Below are 22109 nucleotides of genomic sequence, written 5' to 3'. Positions count from 1 at the left end.
CTTCTCAAATTGACTGGAAGACGGAATAGAGGATGAAAAGAGAACCCAGTTGCCATATTATTACAGCTTTCTGGATAATGTTTTCACTTCTTTTGCATTTTTTTTTCTATTTGATACTGCTAATAAATCACATGATCATTAATATTAAATCTTATGCATTTGGAGTTTTAATTTTAAGAGAAGAAAACCAGCCCATGGGTAAAAAATTGAGAATTCCAACTAATTAGAAAGATAGGAAGTTTTATAATATTCTGTTGGTGATTTCTGAGTGTATTCTAGAGCCTATTGGACAGGTTGCCTTTAAACCCAAAGAGAAAGTTAACAAAAACTGTGGGAAGGGTGTTGTTAACTCTGATGGCACTTTTGGTAATTGTTTCTAGACTATCATTGTAAGATACCTCTGTATCTACACCCACACCCTGCTTTAATAGCATCATAGATTTAGTTTGGGTTAGAAGGGACCTCAGATGCCATCTAGCCCATCTCCTTCATTTTATAGCTAAAAAAAATGAACCCTAGAGAAATAAAGAAACTGAAGGTCACAAAGAGATTAAATACCAGATCTAGGATTTGACCTCAGGTTCTTTGACTCCAAATTTGCCCTTCATTTTGTCCCTGTATCACACTGCCTTCTAGTTCTTATTGTTCAGTCATTTTCAGCAGCTTCTCACTCTGTGACCCCTTTGGGGTTTTCTTGGCAAAGATACTAGAGTGGTTGCCATTTCCTTCTCCCACCTCTAGCATTTACATATTTTCTAAATCAGAGAAAGTATATGATGCATATTTTTTATAGGACTTATGATATCATTAGTGGAGGAAACTCCCAGTGCAGAAAATCCCTCTACAAATGTTTTTCTCTTTTTTTTTCCCTTTGTAGAATCTTCATGAAGTTCCCCTTGGGTAGTTTGTAGCTGTCTTCTAGATTCCTTGTAAAGTCTTTAAGTTGCCTTTCCTGATAGGTTTAAGTTTTTTATTAGATTTCAAGGCAGATACTATAGTCAATCACAGCTATTCCAAGGACTTCTCCAGAATGACCACTGGATATTCAAAATCTTGTGACCGTTTGAAGTTCACAGGATCATGAGAATGGACAGATACAATAACTGTCCTCCATCCCCACAAAGCTATTACCGCTTGATTTGAACTGCTTCCACCACTGGATAAGCCCCAAACCTGAATCCTAGATATTATCTGGCTTGTAATTGTAACCAAGAACTAGAGGGAATAATTGAGTCTCTGTAGATAATCCGGTGGGGAACAGAGATAGAGTCTGGACTCCCTTCAGGGAAGTAGACTAGTGATAGGTAAGAAGGGATGTGTAGAAAGGGAAACTTAAAAGCAGTTATTAAATAACCGTCTCCTCCTTTGCTTGGCTGAAGAAAAACATAATGCAAGTAGGATTGAAAACGCTCTTGGACTTTGAAGTACGGGGATTATTTCCTTCCCACACATACCCCTTGGTATCTCTCTCTATATGCTTTTCAAGTTTAGGGCCTTTTTTTCTTCTTCCAAGTTTAGGGTCTTAGAGAAAAAAACCAGCATCTCTATGAAACTTTTGATTCCTCCCTTCAGAGAACAACCGAAGGCCATTCTCCGGGCACTTATCTGATAACTAGAGTGCATCCAGGTGAGAGAAATCTAACAAAAGGCAATTCTCCGAGGGAGATAACATTTAATAGCAGGGGCAGGCAGGCTGCCTTTCCAGAACTGGTTGGTCAGTGGCTCGCCTCCTTCCCCTTTGTAGGTTTGGCAAATATAAAACAAGGAACAGAACAGTGTGGGTAACAGCAGAGGGTTGAGGGCAACAAGACTGGTTACAGAGCTGGGGTGTAGAGCAAACATGGTTGGAAGTCTGGAAAGGGGGGCTAGTGACAACCCCATCCTTTCCCCTCTGAGCCAAAGAAGCTCACGATTGGAGTCCAGGTACGAGATAACAGGCCTGACATCCTTGAAGGATTCATACGCATCCTCCAAGGTCAGCTAAATTTCTTGAAGCAGGAACAGATCAGCGATTGGCAGGAGAGCTGGATTTTTTAATTTAACCCATTATAGACCAACGGAATCACTGAACCAAGTCTGGAGGCAAAGACCCATGGCAAGCAGTTACAGGACAAAAGAAATGAATTGTTACTAGGATCAATAAAAAAAGATACAGGAGCGCCGAGGATAGAGGGCCAGGTGTAGAGTCTGGAGGACTCTAGGTCATTGTGTGGCCAAGGGCAAGTCACTTCATCCTTGCTCAGCCCTCAGTCCTCTTCTGCCTTAGAACAAGCTTTAAAAGAAAATGAAAAGGGGTCGGTTCCGTTCTCTCATAGGAGGCTGCTGACAAATATTTAACAACCAGCCCCCCCCCCCAAAATGTATGTGACATTTCTTAAGTATGAAAAGTTCTGATTTGTAGTGTTTGCTGATTTCCAAGATAGAAGGCTCACACGGACAATTTAACCACCAGTTCAGCCTGTTTAAGTTGGCTCCAGGACCTAGGATGGAGTAGATCTTGTTTTGGGGGGGTTGTTTACCATTAAAATTTGTTTCACCATAAAAATTATTTCACCATTAAATAAAAAATAAAAATGGTTTCACCATTAAAATGAGCCCACGTTACTGTGGGAAAATTGATATTAATCTGGGCTGGCAAGAGTGCTCTTTGCAAAGAACTGAACAGGCTCTGATGAGTATCTTTAGAAATAGAGGCGGGTATTAGGTTGAATGGCTGGTGCAGGACCAAAGTGCCTCCCCTAAGAGAACGAGTCTAGGATTTCTATGTCCTAAAGGAACAGGGTCTACATGACTTAGAAAGAAAGGTGGGGAGGGGGACCAACAAGGGGGTTTAAGCGGGAGGGGTGATGGAGCCAGATCCTACCATCTTACGAGAGCCAATTGCTACATTTTCAGGGTGAACTTTTTACACCTCAAACACCAGCAAATGCTTCCAGTCAGGGCTTGATGGATCACTCTGGTGATTGGAGAAAGTGTAAATGATGTCAATTAAACTTGTGTGTTGTGCATCCATTCCTCCTCCTCCTCCTCCTCGGGCTCCCGTTGGGGCCTGAAAACTGCACAAGCCAAAGCAGAAAAGCAGAAATCATAAATTCATCCCTTTCAGATCCCGATGCAATAAAAATGATAACCAATCAATCAACGTTTGTTGAATGCAGATAAATTTAGAACCGTTTAGTTTATTTGCCTTTAACACTGAACATTGCCCCTTGGGGCCTGTTAGGGCAGCACAGTGTGTGTGTGCAGGAGGGGGTGCTTTCTGATCCAAACCCTAAAGCACCACCTTACTCAAAAGAACAAGAAAACTGGCCTTTATTGTACTAACAACACCCAGCGCCGGCTTCCAGCGTGTTTGCAGTCAAGGCTGGGGGGCCTCTCATCCCCCCAGGTTTTGGGGGGCCCCCAGAGGGAGGTCCTGCTGGGCTGGCCATGGAACATCTTGCTTCCAGGAGGGCTCCTTCCCCAGGCTGGGGATCACAGTTGGGAAGTTCTTGCTAAATGTTCTTCCTCCTTCTGACGTTCCTTCACCTGAAAGATAAAAGCGGCTGTTAGGAGGTTCCATCCAAAGTGAGCTTCAGGAGGCTCCTGCTCGCTATTTGTGCCTCTACAGATGCCGAGAGGGGCTGGACTGACCCGAGCCTCGGCTGCCCCCGCAGTCAGTGAGTGGGACAAGGAGGCGGCAGGGGCTGGACAGACAGGCCTGGGCCAGCCTGGGGGACTCCTCCTGGCATCTCCGCAGGGTTGGCGGCTGCTGGGCTGAGGGAGGCTCCCCTGTGCCTCGAGAGCCCATTCCTCCCCCTGCCTCGTCCCCGGCCCTCGTCTGTGTCTCGGGAATTTTTGGGAGTGCAGCCGGTCTGGTCCCGAGTGGGAAGGGCGCTTCAGGGAGAAAGGAGGCCAATCCAGCTAGATGGCACAGTGGACAGAGCGCTGGGCCTGGAGTCAGAAGGGCCTGAGTTCAGGTCCTACCTCAGACACTTCCTAGCTGTGTGACCTGGGCCTCAGTTTCCTCACCTATTAAGTCAGCTAGAGAAGGGAATGGCAAACCAGTCCAGTATCTCTGCCAAGAAAACCCCCAAAAGGAGTCTCTCTGGAGAGGTCTGAAAAAATGACTAAAACACCCCAACCCGTCCAAAAGTACCGGATGAGTGCGTGTGGCGCACCTTCCTGGCCCTCTTGGCCTCGGCCTTCCTGTCCTGCCTCCTCCCCGCCAATCCATCCATCCACATTTCCAAGTGTCTGCTAGGTGCCAGGCACGGTGCCGAGCAGTGAAGACACAGAAACCCTGGGGCGGGCGCACCTCTGCTGACCAGGGGGAGACAGACTGAAGCCTGTTCTGCACACGGTCAGCCTCCCGTGTGTCCTGGACATCCCTTTCAAGTTTGGAAAGGAAGCTGGAGACGAGGGCCGAGCCAGGAGGCCGAGGCCAGATTTGGAAGAAGATCCGGCCCAGGGCGGGAGAAGGCCTCAGAGAGGACGGGCTGAAGGGCCGAGAGGAAAGCGAGAGAGAAAGCAGCCCCCCCCCCCCCCGCCCCCGCCAGCAGACAGCCGTCCCCAGGAGCTCACAAAGGACAGTGAGCAGGGCCGGAAGGATGGGAAACAGGCCCGTGACAAGAGGAAGAGACGGGAGGAGAGCAGAGATGGCAGCCCCGGAGCGAGGGAAGGAGGAGGAAGGGGCGACTGAGGACGAGGCGGCGAGGAGCCTGGGTGGAACAGGAGAGCCCCAGGGCTGGAGGGCGTGATGAGGATGGCAAATAGGCTGTCTAAGAGGAGGCGGAAGGGCAGAAGGAGGGGTGGAAAGCCAACAGAGAACAGTCAGAGGGGGGGACTCAGAATTCTTGAAGGGGTCCGTTTGTGAGCGACGGCGAGGCAAAGGCACGACCATCTCTGGGTGGGGCTGAGGTGGGGTGGAAGAGAACTGAGCATCTGAGGGAGAAGCAGTATGGGCAGCCCTTGGCTTGAGGGCCGCAGTGGAGGGGAAGTGCCAGTGACTGAATTCACTGAGGAAAGGGGAGGAGCATCTACAGAAATGGCTACCAGGATTCTGATTGAACAATAGACCTGAAGAGCACAAACCTCAAAGGCAGAGAGGCCCGGAGAAAGGAGGGAAGCCAGAAATGGCGGCGGGAGCATACGATATTCCAAATGGCTGGCTTTGACCAGCGAGCCACGGCCCTTGGCCCGGCCCCCCAGAACCACTGCGGGCTCCCATGTCTTAGTGTTTCATTCTCATATTTATCCGAGGCACAGCGCGGACTCTCCTCTCCAGCTCCCCTTTGTCTCTAAGCACTTGGCCTGGTGCCTGGCCCTTACTAAGCCCTTAACACACGTGCTCTTTCTGTCTCTCTCGTTCTATACAGACCTCTACGGGGGTCTGTGAATGTGTAAACTTGAAGTGCCCCTTTCAGGCTCGTCTCTCCCACTAAAACCTCAGCAGAGTTGGTATATTGTCTCTGTGAGATGGGAGGTCATTTTTCTGAGGGAAATGTTGAGCTCAAGAAACTAAAATAGAAATGAGATCCAGTAGAGGCAGCTGGTCAGCTCAGTGGAGTGAGAGTCAGGCCTAGGGAGGGAGGTCCTGGATTCAAATCTGGCTTCAGACACTTCCCAGCTGTGTGACCCTGGGCAAGTCACTTGACCCCCATTGCCTAGCCCTTACCACTCTTCTGCCTTGGAGCCAATACATAGTATTTATTCTAAGGCAGAAGGTAAGGTTAAAAAAAGAAAAGGAAAAAAATGAGATTCAGAGACCCTTATGTGTGCTCTCTGCTCCCATCTTTGTGTTTTCAGTATTGTAGCAGGAGGGATCATTTAAAGGCAGAGCATTCTTATGTCCCTATTATTTGAGTTGGAAAGGACCCTGGAGATTTCACCTAATCCTATCCCTTCAGTTTGCAAATGAGGAAACTGAGGTCCAGGGAGTGACTTGCCCAAGATCACAAGGCCAATGAGAAGAGGCTAGAGGACAGAACTCAGGATACCTGATCTTTAGGCTTTTTCAGCTCACTTTACCCAAAACCCAGATAGTTCTAAAGAGTTTTCATCTACTGCCCACCATTCTGGACTTGAAAGTCAAAAAGGAGAGACTCTCGAGACCTGGCTCTAACATCGACTGCCTAGATGATCCTAAGTAAGACCCTTCTCTGAGTGTTAGGAACCAGGAGAAGAGACAGATAGACCACGTCCAAGGCTGTAGAAGTCAGGAAGGAGACTGAGGACCCTGGCACTGGCCATTCGGAGATCGCTAGGAACTTGGGGGATGGGGCAGTTTCAGTGAGATGATGAGGCGAGTGGAAGGGGAGGAAGCAGGCCTCCGAGTATGGATGGGTTTCCAAGCAATTGAACAGGGAAAGGGAGAGGGATTTAGCTGGATCCTCTGAAGATTTTTTTAAGGATGGGAGAGGCTTGGGAATGTTCGTAAGCTACAAGGCAGGAGCCAGAAACAGAGGGATTAAAGATTAGTGTTGGGTGACAGAGAGGGCAATGGGTATAAGTAGAAGAGTTTGCATTGGCAAGGAGAGGAGCTCCCCTTTGTATCCTCCATTAGAATGAGATCCTGTGGATTTGCCTTGTTTGTATTCCCCAGCTCATGACACAGGGCCTGGCATAGAGCAAATGTTTAATAAATGCATGTTGATTGACTGTTGAGCTACTCTTCAGGTTAAATAGTAGGGGAAGAGGTCTGAGTGACTAATAAGAAGTAATAAATTGTATTTCAGTACCTGAAGGGGAGTGTCTGAATCCTGCTTCCTGCTCTGGTCTAAGTCCATCCTCTTTTCCCTCATCTCTGCTTTTATGCCATCTGAATCCTGTTTCTTGCTCTGGTCTGATTCCTTGCTCTCTTCCTTCTTCATCTCCCCTTTTGCACCATCTGAATACCGTTTCTTGTTCTGCTCCAATTCCTTGCTTTCTTCCTTCCTTTCCACTTTTGTGCCATCTAAATCTTGCTTCTTGATCTGGTCCAATTCTTTGCTCCCTTTCTTCATCTCCCTTTTTGTGCCATCTGAATCTTGCTTCTTGCTCTGGTCCAATTCTTTGCTCTCTTCCTTCTTCCTATCCCCCTTTATGTCAAGTTCAGAAAAAATCTGCAGAACAAAGGAATCACAGAACATTAGAGTGTCAAGGAATCTTCTGGACCAGTTAGCCCAACCCCTTCATCCTGTAGAGGAAGAAACTGAGGCCCAGATGGAGGCAGTTAGTTATTGACAAACCAACGTGGATTATGCAGGAAGATTCCACCTTGAACCCCAACCCTCCTCACATCTACTGAGGACATGATACGAAGGCAGTGTTATAAGAGTTAAAAGGGGCATTGATAATAATTGAGTCCAATCTACCTGAGGCAGAAATCCCTTCATCCAGAAAGAAGAAAGTTATTTGTTCGTCCCTCCCCAATTATTTTCTATTGCTTGTATATATGCAAAGCTAAGTGCAAATTCCTGTGGGGACTCCATTGGCAGGAGGTTTTCAGTGGTGTGTCCCCCAGGGATCTGTGCTTGGCCTGCTATTTAAGAGCCCATGACATGGATAAAGGCTTATAAGATTTGCAGGTGACACAAAACTGGGAGAGGACAGAGAGATGCTCACACGTGTGATGACAGCACCAGGATCCAAAAGGACTTTCACAGAACCTCGTTAGATTAAATCAGTTTGGACACAAAACAATTGATCTCATAAGTGTAAGATGGGGAAGGATGTTTGGACAGTCATTTGTCTGGAAAAGATCTAAGGGTTCTGGTGGACCGAAAGCTCTGTGAGAGTCAGCAGGGTGATGGGGCAGCCCCAAAGCTCCAGCAGCAGGAGCTGCTACTTCTGGGAATAAGGAGAATCGTCCCACTGTCTCTGCCCATCTCAGACCTCATCCTGAGCACCATGTTCAATTCTGGGCATTGCAATTTAGGATGAACACTGGTAAGTTAAGAGGGCATTCAGAGGAGGCTGAGGTAAGGGCATCTCTTGGCTGAAGGAATAGGGATTTTCAGCCTGAAGAAGACTCTAGGGAAGCAGCATCACAGTCTTCAAGTCTTTGAACGGATGGTACATGGAACAGAGTAGACTTGCTCTCCTGAGCCCCAGAGGGGACGGTGAGGATCCTTTATTAAGGGCCTGTCATGTGTGGAGGGAGGCTACCAAAGGTGGACCGTGACTGAATGTCAGGAAGAGCTTCCCATATCTGGCATGGGATCCCTTGAGGGACTTGTGGGACCCTCCTCCATAGAAGGCTTCAAGAAGAGGTGGGGATTTCTAACACGGGGTATAGGCACTGGGATCCCTTCCAATCTCCAATTATGTAAGAGGATAGCTGTGCTTCCTACCTGTACACATGTTGCTTCCCTTTAGAATGATAAATTCTTTAAAGGCAGAGTCTGTTATAGTTCTATCTTTGAATTCTCAGCACCAAGCATAGTGTCTGACACATGACAGGATCTTAATAAAGGCACACTAAATTGAACTGACTGCCAAATGGTTTTCTAGTCTTCTTGAACACTCTATGGGATGATAAACTCACTACCAGTTCTATTTTGGGAGGATGCCAATTGTTAGATTGGATATTTTTGGAAATTGGAAATTGTCAAATTCAATAAAAAAAGGTTCTTTTATTGAATCACAAACTTTCCTGTAACATTCATGGCCCTGGTTCTGCTATAAAGAATAAGTCTAACCCTTCTTTCACATGACAGCTCTTAAAAAATTCCAATTGTGTTTCACATGAAAGAACTTTTCCAGGTACTACAGAATGTCAGAGTTGGAAGCAGCTTCAGAGATTAAAGACCAAGGGATACAACACACAGCAGACAGAATGTGTCCATCTTCTCTCTGGCACTGCTGGGTAACTGGCTGCTGATGGGTGTCATGAGGGCATCATTTCAGAATTGCTGAAGGAATTAATTCTAAAATCATATAATTAATATGGCCTCAATGCCTTTGGATTTCTGATCACATGGCCCAGGGATGAAAACACTTTGGAGCCTCTGATTTAGTTTAGGCCACATTTTACAGGCCAAGAGAATGAGAGCCAGAATGTTGAAGTGACTGACTCAAGGTTACCCAACTAGTTAGAGGGAAGAGCCGGGTACTTGATTGCTCTCTCCAATAGACCATTGGCATGGTTTGATAGGAAGAATACTAAATTTGGAGTCAGAAAATTGACACTTTCCACCTGGTTGATCTCTGACAAGTCACAACTAAAAGGGCCTCAGTTTTTTCATCTGTAAAATGGGGATGATAATAATGTACCTTCCAGAGTCGTTGTGAGACTCAAATGAGATAATAGATACACAGTGCTTTATAATCCTTAAAGCGTTGTATCAATGCTGTAATTCTATCATTATTATTGAGGCAACTCAATATTCAGGTCAGAGTACTTGGGCTGGAGCCAGGAAGACCCAAGTTTAAATCTAGCTATGGGACCTGCCTTAGCATCCTCAAATGTACCAACCCCACAAGGGTTACTGTGGGGATCAAACAAGGTAGCCGAGCGCCTGGCACACAAAGCCATCGGGTCTCTGCCCCTTCCTCTTGTTCTCCTCCCCACCATACCTGAGGACTCCCCTCCGTGGCCCTCTCACCTTGAGGACTGCTGCCGGAGGGCCCTTGTGCTCCTCCGAGCTTCTGGCACCGGAGCCCTCTTGGCTGGCTTCGGGCGCACACGGTCTTGGCTTCTCAGCTGGCATGAGATCGGGTAAGGGCCCTGGGCTGGAAAGGGCTTTAGGAGGAGGTGGCCTACTGGGGGGAGCTGAGACTCTTGGACTGGGCATCCTCTCCTTTAGCTGGCCTTCACCAGGGGCCTGGGGCAGGGGCTGGGACTCTCCTGGGGTTGGGAAGGGAGCCTCCTCCAGAGAAGGCGAGGTCCCAGAGGAGCCTTCGTTTGGGAGCTCAGCCTGAGCTGGGCCATTGCAGGGCAGTAGGGCCCGCTCTTCAATCCCGGGGCTTTCTAGGTACCCACTCCTCTCTTCTTCAAAGGGGTTATCTTGGAATTCAGGGGAGTCTCCTCTCTGGGCTAGTTCCATAGCTAGAGTTTCTCCCTCTCCAGAGAATGATTCTCTTTCCTGCTTAAAGGAAAAATAAGAGGTCACAGTGGGACTAGGGACTCTGGGAGAGTTAACAGTAGGAGAGGAACTTCTGGGAGAGTGGCTGTCAGGAGACGGACTGTCAGAAGAGGATTGTTCGGGAGAAAGACTTCTAGAGGACATCAGAGGGCTGCCTTCTCCAGCGAGTACGGAACCACTCAATTTAGGGACTGGGGATGAGATGACAAAGGAGCTTCGGTGCCTAAAAAAAGAAAAAAAAAAGGTTGTTTTAAAAAGTCATCCTCAAGATAAGCCCAGTACCTGTAAGCCAAATCTCACTGGCTTTCCTTATTTTCTAACAGGCCTGTCCCCGCCAAACTTGAGGTGGTGGTTCCTCTCGGTCCATTCCAGCTAGTCCTTATGAAAGAAAATCTCACTTCGCTTCTGAGGTCAAGACTTGAACGCTGTCCCTCTTCCTGCCTGAAGTAATATGGTTTCAAACCCCTTCTACCTCACTGACAATCTGCCACATACCTGAAGTCTAATCACCAACCTACCGGCATTTCTTTAGAATCCTAACTTTGGAGTTGAAAAAAATCCTGATTCTCTCAATATTAGAAGCAGAGAAACTGAGGCCAACAGACTTTCTAGGAGAAGCAGCATTCTACAATGTAATGAGGAAAAAACACTAGATTGAGAGTTAGAGATTCTGGGCTCAAATTTTCAGCTCTCCTGCCTACCAACTATGAACTCTGATCAAGTCCTTTAACCTCTGGGGGCTTCAGTTTCCTACTCCTCTAGGAACTTATGCTATGATTCATTCACTTCACCTGGAGCCAAGCTGCTACATTTTCTCGCCTGATAATCTCAGGATCAGTAAGGAATGGGAGGGAGACTGACTCAGTTGGAATCAGAGAAACATAAAATGAGGCCAAAAGGGAAGGGAGGGTCTCAACTTTCCCTCCAGAACACAGGGGAGCTACTGAAGGCTTTTGAGCCAGGGTGCAATCCTATTCTAATTGATGCTATTGAGATGAGGAGCGAGAGAATGCTGGATGAATAGGAGTGAAGAGAAACTGAGGACTTGAGGCAGGGTGAAACAGTTTAAAGGCTATTGTGCAATGGTCCTTGTTAGGGTCAGTGAGAGCTGGGATAAAGTGAGGGTGGCAGAGGAGGCAAGCCATTCTGGGGCACAGAGGGAGGACCACAGAGATGCAGAGGCAGAATTCTGGCTAGGGACTGGGTCCTTTTTCAATTCTGTCTCTTGCAGGAGGCCTTGTACCTAGTGGAAGCTTAAGAAATGCTTGTGGTTAAGGAACTGGCCTTGGGAGATCCCAGACTAATGGAGAGGAGGAATCGTTACTTCATCTCTCTTGGGCCTCAGTTTCTTCACTGGAAAAAGCATCTGGGTTGGAGCAAATGGTTTCTAAGGTCGCTTCCAGCTGTGATGCTCCATATGTTTAAGTTAGGAGAACCAGCTTCTTTCCCATTACTCCTCCTGCCCGCTCCTCCCCAGGGAAACAAAGCCCTAAGCCAAATAGGCTATTTGCCATTTCCTGTAGAATGCCTATCCCCAAAGCAGGAAATGCCTCGCCCCCTCTATCTATCTCCACCTGCTGTGATGCTGTTCTCCTTTCCAGAGAGGCCACTTGCGGCCCCTGCAGAGGATTCTCTCATATACCCTTCTTGGGCAAGATGGTGTCTCTGAATCCATCTTATTTTCCTTATTAGAGTAAAAGCTGCCAAGTGAGAATGTTTTACCCACCTCGTCTGTCCTGGGAAGGAGGGGGTGCCAGAGGGAAGACTGTCTCCGGGCTGAGTGACTTGCTCATGGCCACGGAGAAGACAAGCAAAGGCACAATTCGTGCCTAGGCCTTTCCTGGCACAAGGATTACAGTACGTGCCCCACGGATGGAGCTCCCCAGAAAATGAGACACAGGCTGCGCTCTCCAGGACATGACAATGTGGAGGATGTGTCAGGGGAGAAAATGAAAACACATCAACAACGAGACATTTTTCACACTACAGCACGGCTGGTCGCTAGGCAGGGGCCCAAAGCTTCATTTTACCCCTCAGGGCCCTGCTCAGGCTCCTCTTCCCCAGGAAGGGTTCCCCAATCATGCCATCCATCGGGCTGGGAGCAAACACTGTCCAGTATGGCTAGTCCATCTCACATGCACGTTCCTTCCCTCCCACCAGGGCCTTAAGCTGTGCCAGGGCAGACAGGATGGGGAGGTCCCAGACCTTTTGACCTGAGCCCTTAGGACAGTACCCTACATACGGTAGGGGCTCAGTTCATATTTTTCAGCAACAATAGTGTTGGGGTTGTGAGTTTGGAAGAGGGAGAGATAATGGGCCTGCAGGGTCTCAGAGGCTTCACAAAACAGGGAAATCCTGGGCCGGGTTTTTAAAGGAGTAGAAATGAGAGAACATTCCAAGAAGGAGGTAGAGGGGAACCATGTGGGCAAAGGCACATAGGTGGGAAAGGACATGGTACAATGTGGGGAAGCGTGACAGTCCACAGCATCGCCTGGCTGGAGATCACATTTTAGCACCTTTTAGCAATCCTGGGCCACAGCACACACATGCAGGCATCCATAGTGGCCCACATGCCAGGGGAAAAGTCATGGCCTTGGGCTGAAGGAGGAGGAGGAGACGGGAGTGGGGAAAGGAGGGAGAAGAGCAAAGGGGACCCAGAGAACGCTCACTTGGATATGCCCTTGACCACAAAGACTTTGCTGGAATACTGCTTCTCCAGTTTGCTCATCACTTCATACAGGTCCTGGTTCAGCTGTAGTGAACAAAAGACAAAAGGAGGGAATAGCCGTCACATCTCGGGTGGGCCTGCCAGCTGCCCCTATCCCTGGCCCTGAGCTTCTCTCTGACCCCGAGGGGGGCTTGCTGTCCCTGCAACAGCCAGTGTGGGGGTGGGGGGCATCAGGGTAGAAGCATCAGGCCCCTGAGCACTAGCTTGCTGAGGAGTGCCCTCAAGCAGGGAGCTCTCCCCTCCAGAGGTGCTCTGTGGGAGCAGCATGCAGGCCCCTCTTCATTCCCATCTGGGTTGGCTACATTGTGAAGGGAATGGACGCACGTGGTATATCTGGTTCTGGGGTCGCTTTGATAGTAAAGAGGCCAATCCAGCCTGGCTACCTGGTCACATGTTGGTCCTGCTTCTGGCATAGGATTAGACTACATGACCTTCCAAAGCTGCCCTTTTAGCATACTCTGAAATCATCACGAAAATCCTTTGCTCAAGAAGAGAGGTTTCACCGTCCTCTGAGCACGGGGAGTCACTGCAGAGAAGGCCCCTATTTCAAGGAGGGGGAGACGGAGAGGTCCCCTAATCCTCTCGTGTTATGGTTGTGGGCCTGCAGCAGCAGCAGCAGCAGCAGGAAGGCCTCTGCTCTGGAGGGGCAGATGTATGGAGACCCTGGGCTAGGGGGTGAAGATGGAGGTCCAGATACAGAGAAATTTCTATAACTAGGAAGGAGACAGGAGAGCATATGGGTGAGCCCCAGTCCAGGGCAGTTCCCCGAGAAACTCTCCCAAGGAGTTAAGCCCTACCCCCTCACCCCCGAGATTGCACAACTTCTTGTTTCAGCCTCTTAGATCCTCTTTGGCCAGAGGCATCACCATCCGCTTTGGGGCTGACTTAGAGCAGAAGGGTAAATCTTCCTCATGTGTGGTTTGTCCCTTGGAATGTAAGAAGCTCCGAGGGCAGGGACTGTTCTCCATCGTGTCCTCCACGGTGCTTGGCACATAGGACATTAGCACATACTTAATAATAAACTTGTGTCAATTTGACCCAGCCAAGATGCTCCCATTTTAGTGGAACCCCTTCTGGCCTCGAGTCCTTCTTGCTCCACTGTCTGTGAATATACGTAAGTGCTAGCACATGTGTGTGTTCCTTCATGCAACTAGGGCCAGACACACTAATCCTCGGATGCGATTTGGCTTCTTACCTTACTCATCTCCTTATAGAAAATGTCGCGGAGGTTGGAAATGTTCTGGAAGATGGTCACATAGCAGCCAATGCGGCTATCGGGGAGCAGAGCAGAGCAAAGGGCAGGTGAGAACTCAGGAAGGGGGGCTGATGGCTAATATCTGCAAGTCTTTATGGATGGGCCCTGGATCAGCCACTGATTGGCTCTGGACCATCTGCCCCTCCAGGAGAGGCAAGGGACAGTCATTCATACTCTAGAGTTTACCAAGAGCTTTCCCTACAACCCCCAGCACCTATTCCAGATGAGGAAATGGACTCCCAGAGAGGACCTGCTCCTGGTCACAGAGCTAGCACCAAGTCCAACGCTCTTCCCTCCAGGCACCAGGCACTTCTCTAACCTTCCCCCCACCCCAGCTTCCCTTCTGACTCCTTGAACTGCTCCCCACTCTTTAAGTCAGAGGGCTCCAGCACCCAAACCAGACCGATAGCAGTGGGCCCTTGGTGGAAGGGCGTGTTGTTATATTGTTTTAATGATAATAATGATGAATACTTTCCTCCATAAAGCCGGGTGTGTACTTCGGTGTTTTATAAAGGAATCCCATTTTATATGCCTTTGAAGATTGCACTATTTCAAAAAAGTCCAGATCAACTGAATTGGATTTTGATGCAAATTCTATTTAAAAGACAAACTGGGTTCTGTAAAGCACTGTAAAGTGTCCCCAACCCCACCCTAGTTTATGTTTTCTATGAACCTGGAGGTTCATGCTTGGTTTTATTTAGCGGTACAAGAGCAGACACTACTAGCATCAGCCTAATTTTGTATAGCCTTTAGAACCTGTCAAATTGCCTTTTTCTGTCTCACATCTCTTTTTAGCCTGCCAACCCTGAGAACCAAGTGAGGCGGGATTTGTTACAGATGGGGAAACCGGGGTCCAGAGCAGTTAAGATTTGCCCAGTCACAAAGCGGGTTAGTGGCCGGGGTGAGACACAGGCCTGGGGGAGGCTCGTGGGCTCTTTTCAGGCTACCAATACATCCTGGGGCAGTGGGCAGCCCATTGCCACAACATTTCCTTGCTTATCTCATTCCCTGAACCTCTTACCTGCTGTAGAGGAGAGGCAGTTCTTCCTGTAGGTCTCGGTTCAGGTCCTCGAACACTGTCTGTGCTTTGAAAAACTCCTCCTCTGCCTGGGAGTGAGGGTGGGGGTGGGTCAGAGAGCTGGACCTGTGGCCTGTGTCCTCCCCCTGCTGTGTCTACCTATGGGCGCCCTCCTGGTTTTGCCACTTCCTCTCCTCCCAGTGCCCCCAACTCAGGCTTTCTAGATAGATGTGGAGGAAGGATTGAGCCACGACTCTCTTCCAGCTTCCAGATGGAAGGCCCTCTTGTCCTTATTACCTTGATGGTTTTAGCCTCATCCTTCTTTTTGGAGTTCTGTAGTGCTTCAAGGTGGTGCCGGGCACTGTCATAATCTACTAGTTTCCGACTTCGCTTGGAAATTCTCTCCTGGTCCAGGAAAGAATAAAAAGGAATGAAATGGAACCCAGGAAACAGTATAGACAGTGACCAAAAGAGGAAGGAACCCTACTGTATACTAAATAGATCAAAATTGAACAAAATGGGAGTAAGACTCGATGAATGGACTGAGACCCCTTCAGGGAGATGTTAGTTTGCAATGGTTTATAGACTTTCAATGAATCCATTAGCTGTGCTGATTTTTTCTCCTCTTTAAAATAATACCATTTGTCACATGGGATGACTCTCTGAGAAAGGGAGAAGGGATATTGGAGAAAACTGAGCGATATAAGAACAGAAAATAGCAATACAAATTTATTTTAAAAAAAAGAAAGAAAGAAAAAGGTCACAATGACTTCTCTACAGGGCGGGATAGAGAGCAGAGCGCTGGATTCTCAGCATGAACCTGGGGACCTAATCTTGCCTGGCAGAGACCAAGATGAGGAGGTAGGGAAATGAAACAAAATAGTTTGAAAGCTTGGGGAAGCTGAGCTCAATGAGAATATCCACATTCACTGCCTAGCCCCCTCTTTTAAACTTCCTGGAGAAAGAGACTCATGTAAAGATCACCAGCCATCAACACGGGAAGGCAGTGGCATACAATGGAAAAAACACTTGACCTTGCTCCTAAATACCTTCCTACCTGTGTAGTACCTACCAGCTGTCTTCAGCCCCCAACCCAACTCAAACATCAAACCAAGCCTTGAATTCATTCATTTATTTTAAAAAACCCTTGCCTTCTATCTTAGGATCAATGCTAAGTATCTGTTTTAAAGCAGAAGAGCTCTAAAGCTAGATAGTTGGGTCAAGTGACTTGCCCAGGGTCACACAGCTAGGATGTGTCTGAGGCCACATTGGAATCCAGGACCTCTTGTCCACAGGCCTGGCTCTCTATCTACTGAGTCACCCAGTTGCCCTCAAGCCTTAAATTAATTTAACTTCTCTTGGCCTCAGAGGGTTGTACTAAATGATCTCCAAAGTGCCCTACAGCCTCAAGGGCTGAAGATCCTATAAAGCCCCTGAGAGAGCCTGTCCCAACTCCATCCAAACTACAAGTCTAGATATTCTGGGAGTCTAATCTATGGCCTACAAGAGATTTTTTAGAAAAACAAAGTTTTGGGGACAGCTGGATAGCTCAGTGGATTGAGAGCAAGGCCTAGAGATGGGAGGTCCTAGGTCAGGGGTCGGCAACATATGGCTCTTTCTGCAGGAGCCATAAAGTCAATTTTTTTTTCAGGTGCTATTACAGGAGCGGCACTGTGAGCACTGTATGGCTCTCACAAAATTACATTTTAAAAAAGTAAAAGGCGTTTATGGCTCTCACGGCCAAAAAGGTTGCCGACCCCTGTCATAGGTTCAAATCCGGCCTCAGACACTTCCAGCTATGTGACCCTGGGCAAGTCACTTGACCCCCATTGCCCACCCTTATCACTCTTCCACCAAGGAGCCAATACACAGAAGTTAAGGGTTTAAAAAAACAACAAAAAAACCCAAAGTTTAGCAAATTAGCATGAATGAACTAGTAGGACCATGAGGCCTACACAGTGCCCACTGCTATTGTTGGAAAGTGGTTGCCACCAGCTGCCACTCTGAAGGGCAGCTTGGCCCCAGAGATGGAAGATCAGGAAAAGCTACAATCAAATCCCACTTCCAATATGGACTAGCTCAGGGACAGTGGGCAGATCACTTAATCTCTCTGAAGCTAAGTGAATGTTGCCTCTGAGAACTCTCTTACTGTGTGGTTATGAGACTGAAACGAGATCATCCAAGTAAAGCACTATTTAGCAATTACTGTCATTGTTGGCAAGCAGACAATTAGCATAATTGTAAAATGGTACCTGGACAACACAGGCTTCATCTGACCACTTACATGTCCAGAAAATACCCAGGCCTCTCTGACCAGAACCACTGGCTGCAGCCTGGGGCAGAGGAGCCTCTAGGGAATGGGGATAGTCCTCTTCCTCTTTCTGGCAAGTACATCTTTATTCTTTTTCCTAGTCCACTTTCTAGCTAGTTTTCCTTCTTCCCTTTTTTCTTATATTCCCATTCCTTTTTTCTCTACTTTCCTTCTCTTTTTTGTGTCTTAGTCCCAGAACTGGAAATCATGGAATTTAGAATCTGGATAAACCTTTCAAAATCATCTAGTCGACTATTTCTTATACAGATTTAGTCACAGAATGCCTTTGTCTTAATGTGTATGGATGGGAATGGGGGTCCTTTGGACTTAGGCATATGATCTACCTCAGTTACAAGAGGCTGTGAACAGTTTGGACAGAGCAAAGTAAGCGAAATTAAGACTACTCCAAAATGGGCCCATCTGAGAAACAGTCTTAATAATGCATAAATTCATATTGAATACTTTACAGAGAAAAATACTTTACAGTTTACATCAACATTTTCTCAGGGAAACCCAATCGTTATGACACAGAAATGTGTTCACTGATAGTTTGGATCTAGCCCAGTCCTCTAGTTTAGAGAAGAAATGGAGGTCCAAGGAAGTGAACCGATTCCTCTTGAGGCAGAGATAGTTTGACCTCAAGTGTAATCTTCAATCCTAGGCTTCATCTAATTTCTGACCTTAACCCTAACCCTAGCTCAAATCTAACTCTTTCTACCCTCCTATTTCAGAAGTCTCCTGGCACTTTATATCTCTGTTAGGAACTATCATGCCCTCTATTATTATATTTCCCCTACTAAGTAGGGAATCTAAATAGGAGGAATCAAGAATTATGATTGTAAGAGCAGAAGATGACAGGATTTGGAGCTCGAAGGGGCCTTAGAAGTCATCTAGGTTATTTACTTTTGAACCCATCTCAGCACCTGGCACATTTTGTGACTGCTTAAGGAATATAGCCTGTGGTCCTGATCCTCTACCCTAATCTGTCTCACTTTTGACCTTAGCCCTGACACTGAGCCACCCTTTGTCCTTTATAAAGCAGATACCTTAACGTCACTGAACTGGCATACGTAGTTCTCCATGGTTCTCAAGACCTGGTCAGCCAGTTTTTCTTCATAATCTTCCCAAAGGAGATTATTATTCTGTGGGTAAACACATGGAGGTAAGGGAGTAGTTTGCTTTGGAGGTGCTGAGAATTTCCCAGCATCCTATTCTTCAGGAGCAACTGCCCACTAGGTTAATGTCCCAGGGTGCTATCAAGCAGTCAACCTTGTCTTGGGCTCTGTGGGGAAGATCCAGAAAGAGAGAAACAGAGTCCCTGCCCTCTGTATGTTCCCCATCTGAAGGAGTAGATGAACCTTAGGGACACTGGGGAAAATGAGCACCAGGTACTAATACTGGGGGTGAAGGAGGGATTAAGAGGAAAAATTAGGAACTCTTAAAGAAGAAAAAGAAAGCCTTTGGTGAGGACTGTTAAGAGTCCAGATAATTGACATCTGTAGATGAAAATCATTTTTTAAACTCCAATGACGTTATGATCTCATTAGTGTGAGCATTTCCTCCAAAGGTATAGATCTCCACCTATGCAGGCCCACTTGTCAACATCTTCCCATTAATTCCAAGAGCCTCCTCAAGCTCTCTTTGCTTTTGTAACCTATCAACCTCGCCCCCTTTTAATCAAAAAAGTTTCAGCTTTCCCTTTTTTTAATCTGTCCTGAGTCTGCCATTTTTGATGGCAAGGGACAAGAAGAATCACTTCTCAGTTCTTATAGGCTTGACTGAAGCCCAGAATCCCAGCCTGGACCTAACTTTCAGGGAGGAGAGCAGTCAAAGGGTGAAAGCAGCCATTAGCAAAGAGACTATAATGTCTATATATAATAAAGGGAACATAATTAAGGGCCAAGATCAAGGAGGAGGAATACTGGGGATTTCCCAGTCACTCTTTAAACTCATCTCAAACCATATCTCCTTTCAAAATCCTTTCCTAATCCCATTGCATGGCAATGACCTTTCTTCCCTCAGACTTCACAGAGCAATTTTTTCTGGACCTCCTAAGGTCCTTATCATGTAATATTATATATTATAGTCATTTCTATTTGTGTCTTATTCCCCTACTGGATATAAAGTTCCATGAAGGCAGGGACCATGACCATGTCTTTTACAAACTCTCCATTTTCCCTGGTGCCTGGCAAGGTATGTCTACATAGGGTAGGTGCTGAATAAACGGTGGTAGTTGTCAATGGCCCCAGGTCTTCCTCTGTACCGCTGCAATGACTTTCAGGTCCCTGTAGCCCTCCCACTCAGAGCTGTAGATCTCCTGCAGTGTTTGGGACAGTTTCATCGAGCTTTCGTGCATCACTGGAAAACAGGAGGTTTCACTTCAAAATTCATTCCACTGATTATACAAATGATATGCAAATCATAGCATCATTAGGTAAATACTTTAGGATGTGCTCCCTAAAGAAGTTGAAGAAGTTGGCTAGAGTTTATGGTGGGATTATTCTTGTTTTTTTTAAAGGTATTTTATTTTCTCAAGTACACATAATATTAATTTCTAAAATACATTTTCTGAAATTATAAGATCCAAATTGTCTCCCTTCCTTACATCTCCTCCCAGAAATGGTAAATTATATATATATATAATCATGAAAAACATATTTCCATATTGGTCATTGTTGTAAGACAATACTCATATAAAACCAAAACCCCCAAATATAAACATAAGTAAACTAATGTGAAAAAAAGTATGCTTTAATCTGCATTCCAACTCCAACAGTTCTATCTCTGGAGGTAGAGAGCATTTTTTTGTCATATTCAGAATTGTTTTGGATCATTGTATTGTGGAAAGTAGCTAAGTCTTATAGTTGATCATTGTACAATATTGCTGCTATTGTGCACAATGCTCTCCTGGTTCTGCTCATTATACTTTGTGTCAATTCACGTATCTGATCTGATCTGAAATCATCCTTATCATTTCTTATAGCACAATAATATTTCCATTATCTTCATATACCACGACTTGTTCAGCCATTTTCCAATTGATGGACATTCACTCAATTTCCAATTCTTTGTCACCACAAAAAGACATGGTATAAATATTTTTGTACAAGTGGATCCTTTCCTCTTTTTTATGATTTCTTTGGGGTACAACCTAGTACTGGTATTATAGGATCAAAGCTGTTTGGGCATAATTACAAATTGCCCTCCAGAATGGTTGGACTAGTTTAGGCATATGGTAGAATTATTCTAACCAAAATAGCCAACAAAATCTTGAGACAAAAATACAGGAAGCAGACAGGAGATGGGAAGGCAGGATTTTGGATAACATAAAATAAAAGAATATCTGCTTTGGTGGCTTCTCCCACAAGATGCTTCACTCTCCTTTCTTTCCCTATCCTATCTTCCAGCTACTTAGTATATAGACCTGAATGCCCTTTGGGGTCACAGCAAATAGAAAACATACCTTTGACAGAACTAAGGAAATGTTTCAAGTCCTTGCACAGTTTTTGGCCTTCAGCCTAAAAAAAGAGAAGTTAATTTGATTAAATGACTGGAAAGACTATTTAGAACAATGGGAAAGGAAATAGGAGATACCCCTAGAATAAGATACAAAAGACAGTTTAAGGTTGCAATCTATTATAATTTAAGCAATCAATAGTCCTGATGGCTACATGTAGATTTGCATGCTATTTCCATAAGTCCCTCCACCTATTTTCTTCATAACTAACCCAGAGATAGCCCCTGGTTCTTGGAGTCTATGCAAATGGAAGACAGCACAAATTCCCTCGTGTCCTACCCAACTGAAAAGGCTTCAGGTACAAATCTGGCAATAGCCCTGTCCAAGGGACATCCTTCCCAAGTTCAGAGATGTTCAAGCTCATCATCACAATGTTGGGCACCAAAGGCTGATTTTTTTTCTTTTTCTTTTTGCCACTAGAACTCATGAAACTGTCTATTAGGATCTAACATTTTATTAAGGGCCAAGCACTATGAAAGGCACTAGTCCTGGCCCATAAAGAGCATACATTCCAACCAGAGAGATATGTATATTATTTGTTGTTGTTGTTCATGTTTCAGTCATGTCTGACTCTGTGATTTCTTCAAGGTTTTCTTGGTAAAGATACTGGAGTGCTTTGCCACTTCCTTCTCCAATTCATTTTATAGATAAGAAAACTGAAGCAAATGGAGTTAGTGACTTGCCCAGGGTCACATAGCTAGCAAGTGTCTGAGGACAGATTTGAATTCAGGAAGAAGAGTCTTCCTGCTGTCAGGCCCACTGTTCTACTTGGCTGACCAATGCATATTAGATGTATATAATAAATAAAGCATATTTATGTATATTTGAAACAAGCTTCACCTGGAAGGTAGTGCTAGAGGGGCAGGGATGGCATAAGGGACAACTTGTGCAAAGGCCCAGAGATGAAGGGCTACATGTCAGAAGGCCAATTTGGCTGGACAACAGAGTGAGTGATATAAAATAAGATTGGAAAGTGTAACATGCATAATCTTAAGTCGGGTGAACTGTCTCACAGAATTCCACAGTACCCCCCAGAACTCCAGGAGAGGGGGCAGTTGGGGAAGATAAGAATGTGGGTATAAAAAGCAGGACACCCAGCTTGACAAGATCACTCTTTGGGGAAGAGAGGGAGATGGGTGGCTGAAAAGGGGTAGGAATTACTTCTTTAGTAGCTTAGCTTATCTCTAGCCCAGTGTGCAGGGTGTTTCTTTGCTGAATTCTCCATGCTGATTTT

The 22109-nt window shown here is 46.2% G+C and overlaps 1 protein-coding gene across 1 annotated transcript in view; it reads right to left on the bottom strand.

Annotated features, from left to right (window-relative positions):
* Positions 1-3159: 3159 nt before the first annotated feature.
* BIN2 (bridging integrator 2) overlaps positions 3160-22109 on the bottom strand; it is a 39167-nt gene continuing 20217 nt past the window's right edge. Inside the window, exons 3-11 of the mRNA XM_044677540.1 lie at positions 20822-20876; positions 19622-19716; positions 15345-15452; positions 15051-15136; positions 13970-14045; positions 12716-12798; positions 9567-10269; positions 6720-7082; positions 3160-3528 (exon numbers count right to left, since the gene is read on the bottom strand). Coding sequence (XP_044533475.1) covers positions 3475-3528; positions 6720-7082; positions 9567-10269; positions 12716-12798; positions 13970-14045; positions 15051-15136; positions 15345-15452; positions 19622-19716; positions 20822-20876 — 1623 coding nt within the window. The 3' untranslated portion in view covers positions 3160-3474. The remainder of the gene's footprint in view (positions 3529-6719; positions 7083-9566; positions 10270-12715; positions 12799-13969; positions 14046-15050; positions 15137-15344; positions 15453-19621; positions 19717-20821; positions 20877-22109) is intronic.

This window comes from Gracilinanus agilis, chromosome 5, assembly GCF_016433145.1.
Source record: "Gracilinanus agilis isolate LMUSP501 chromosome 5, AgileGrace, whole genome shotgun sequence".
In the NCBI taxonomy this organism is placed as follows: domain Eukaryota; kingdom Metazoa; phylum Chordata; class Mammalia; order Didelphimorphia; family Didelphidae; genus Gracilinanus; species Gracilinanus agilis.
This window is presented reverse-complemented; position numbering and strand designations above follow the sequence as displayed.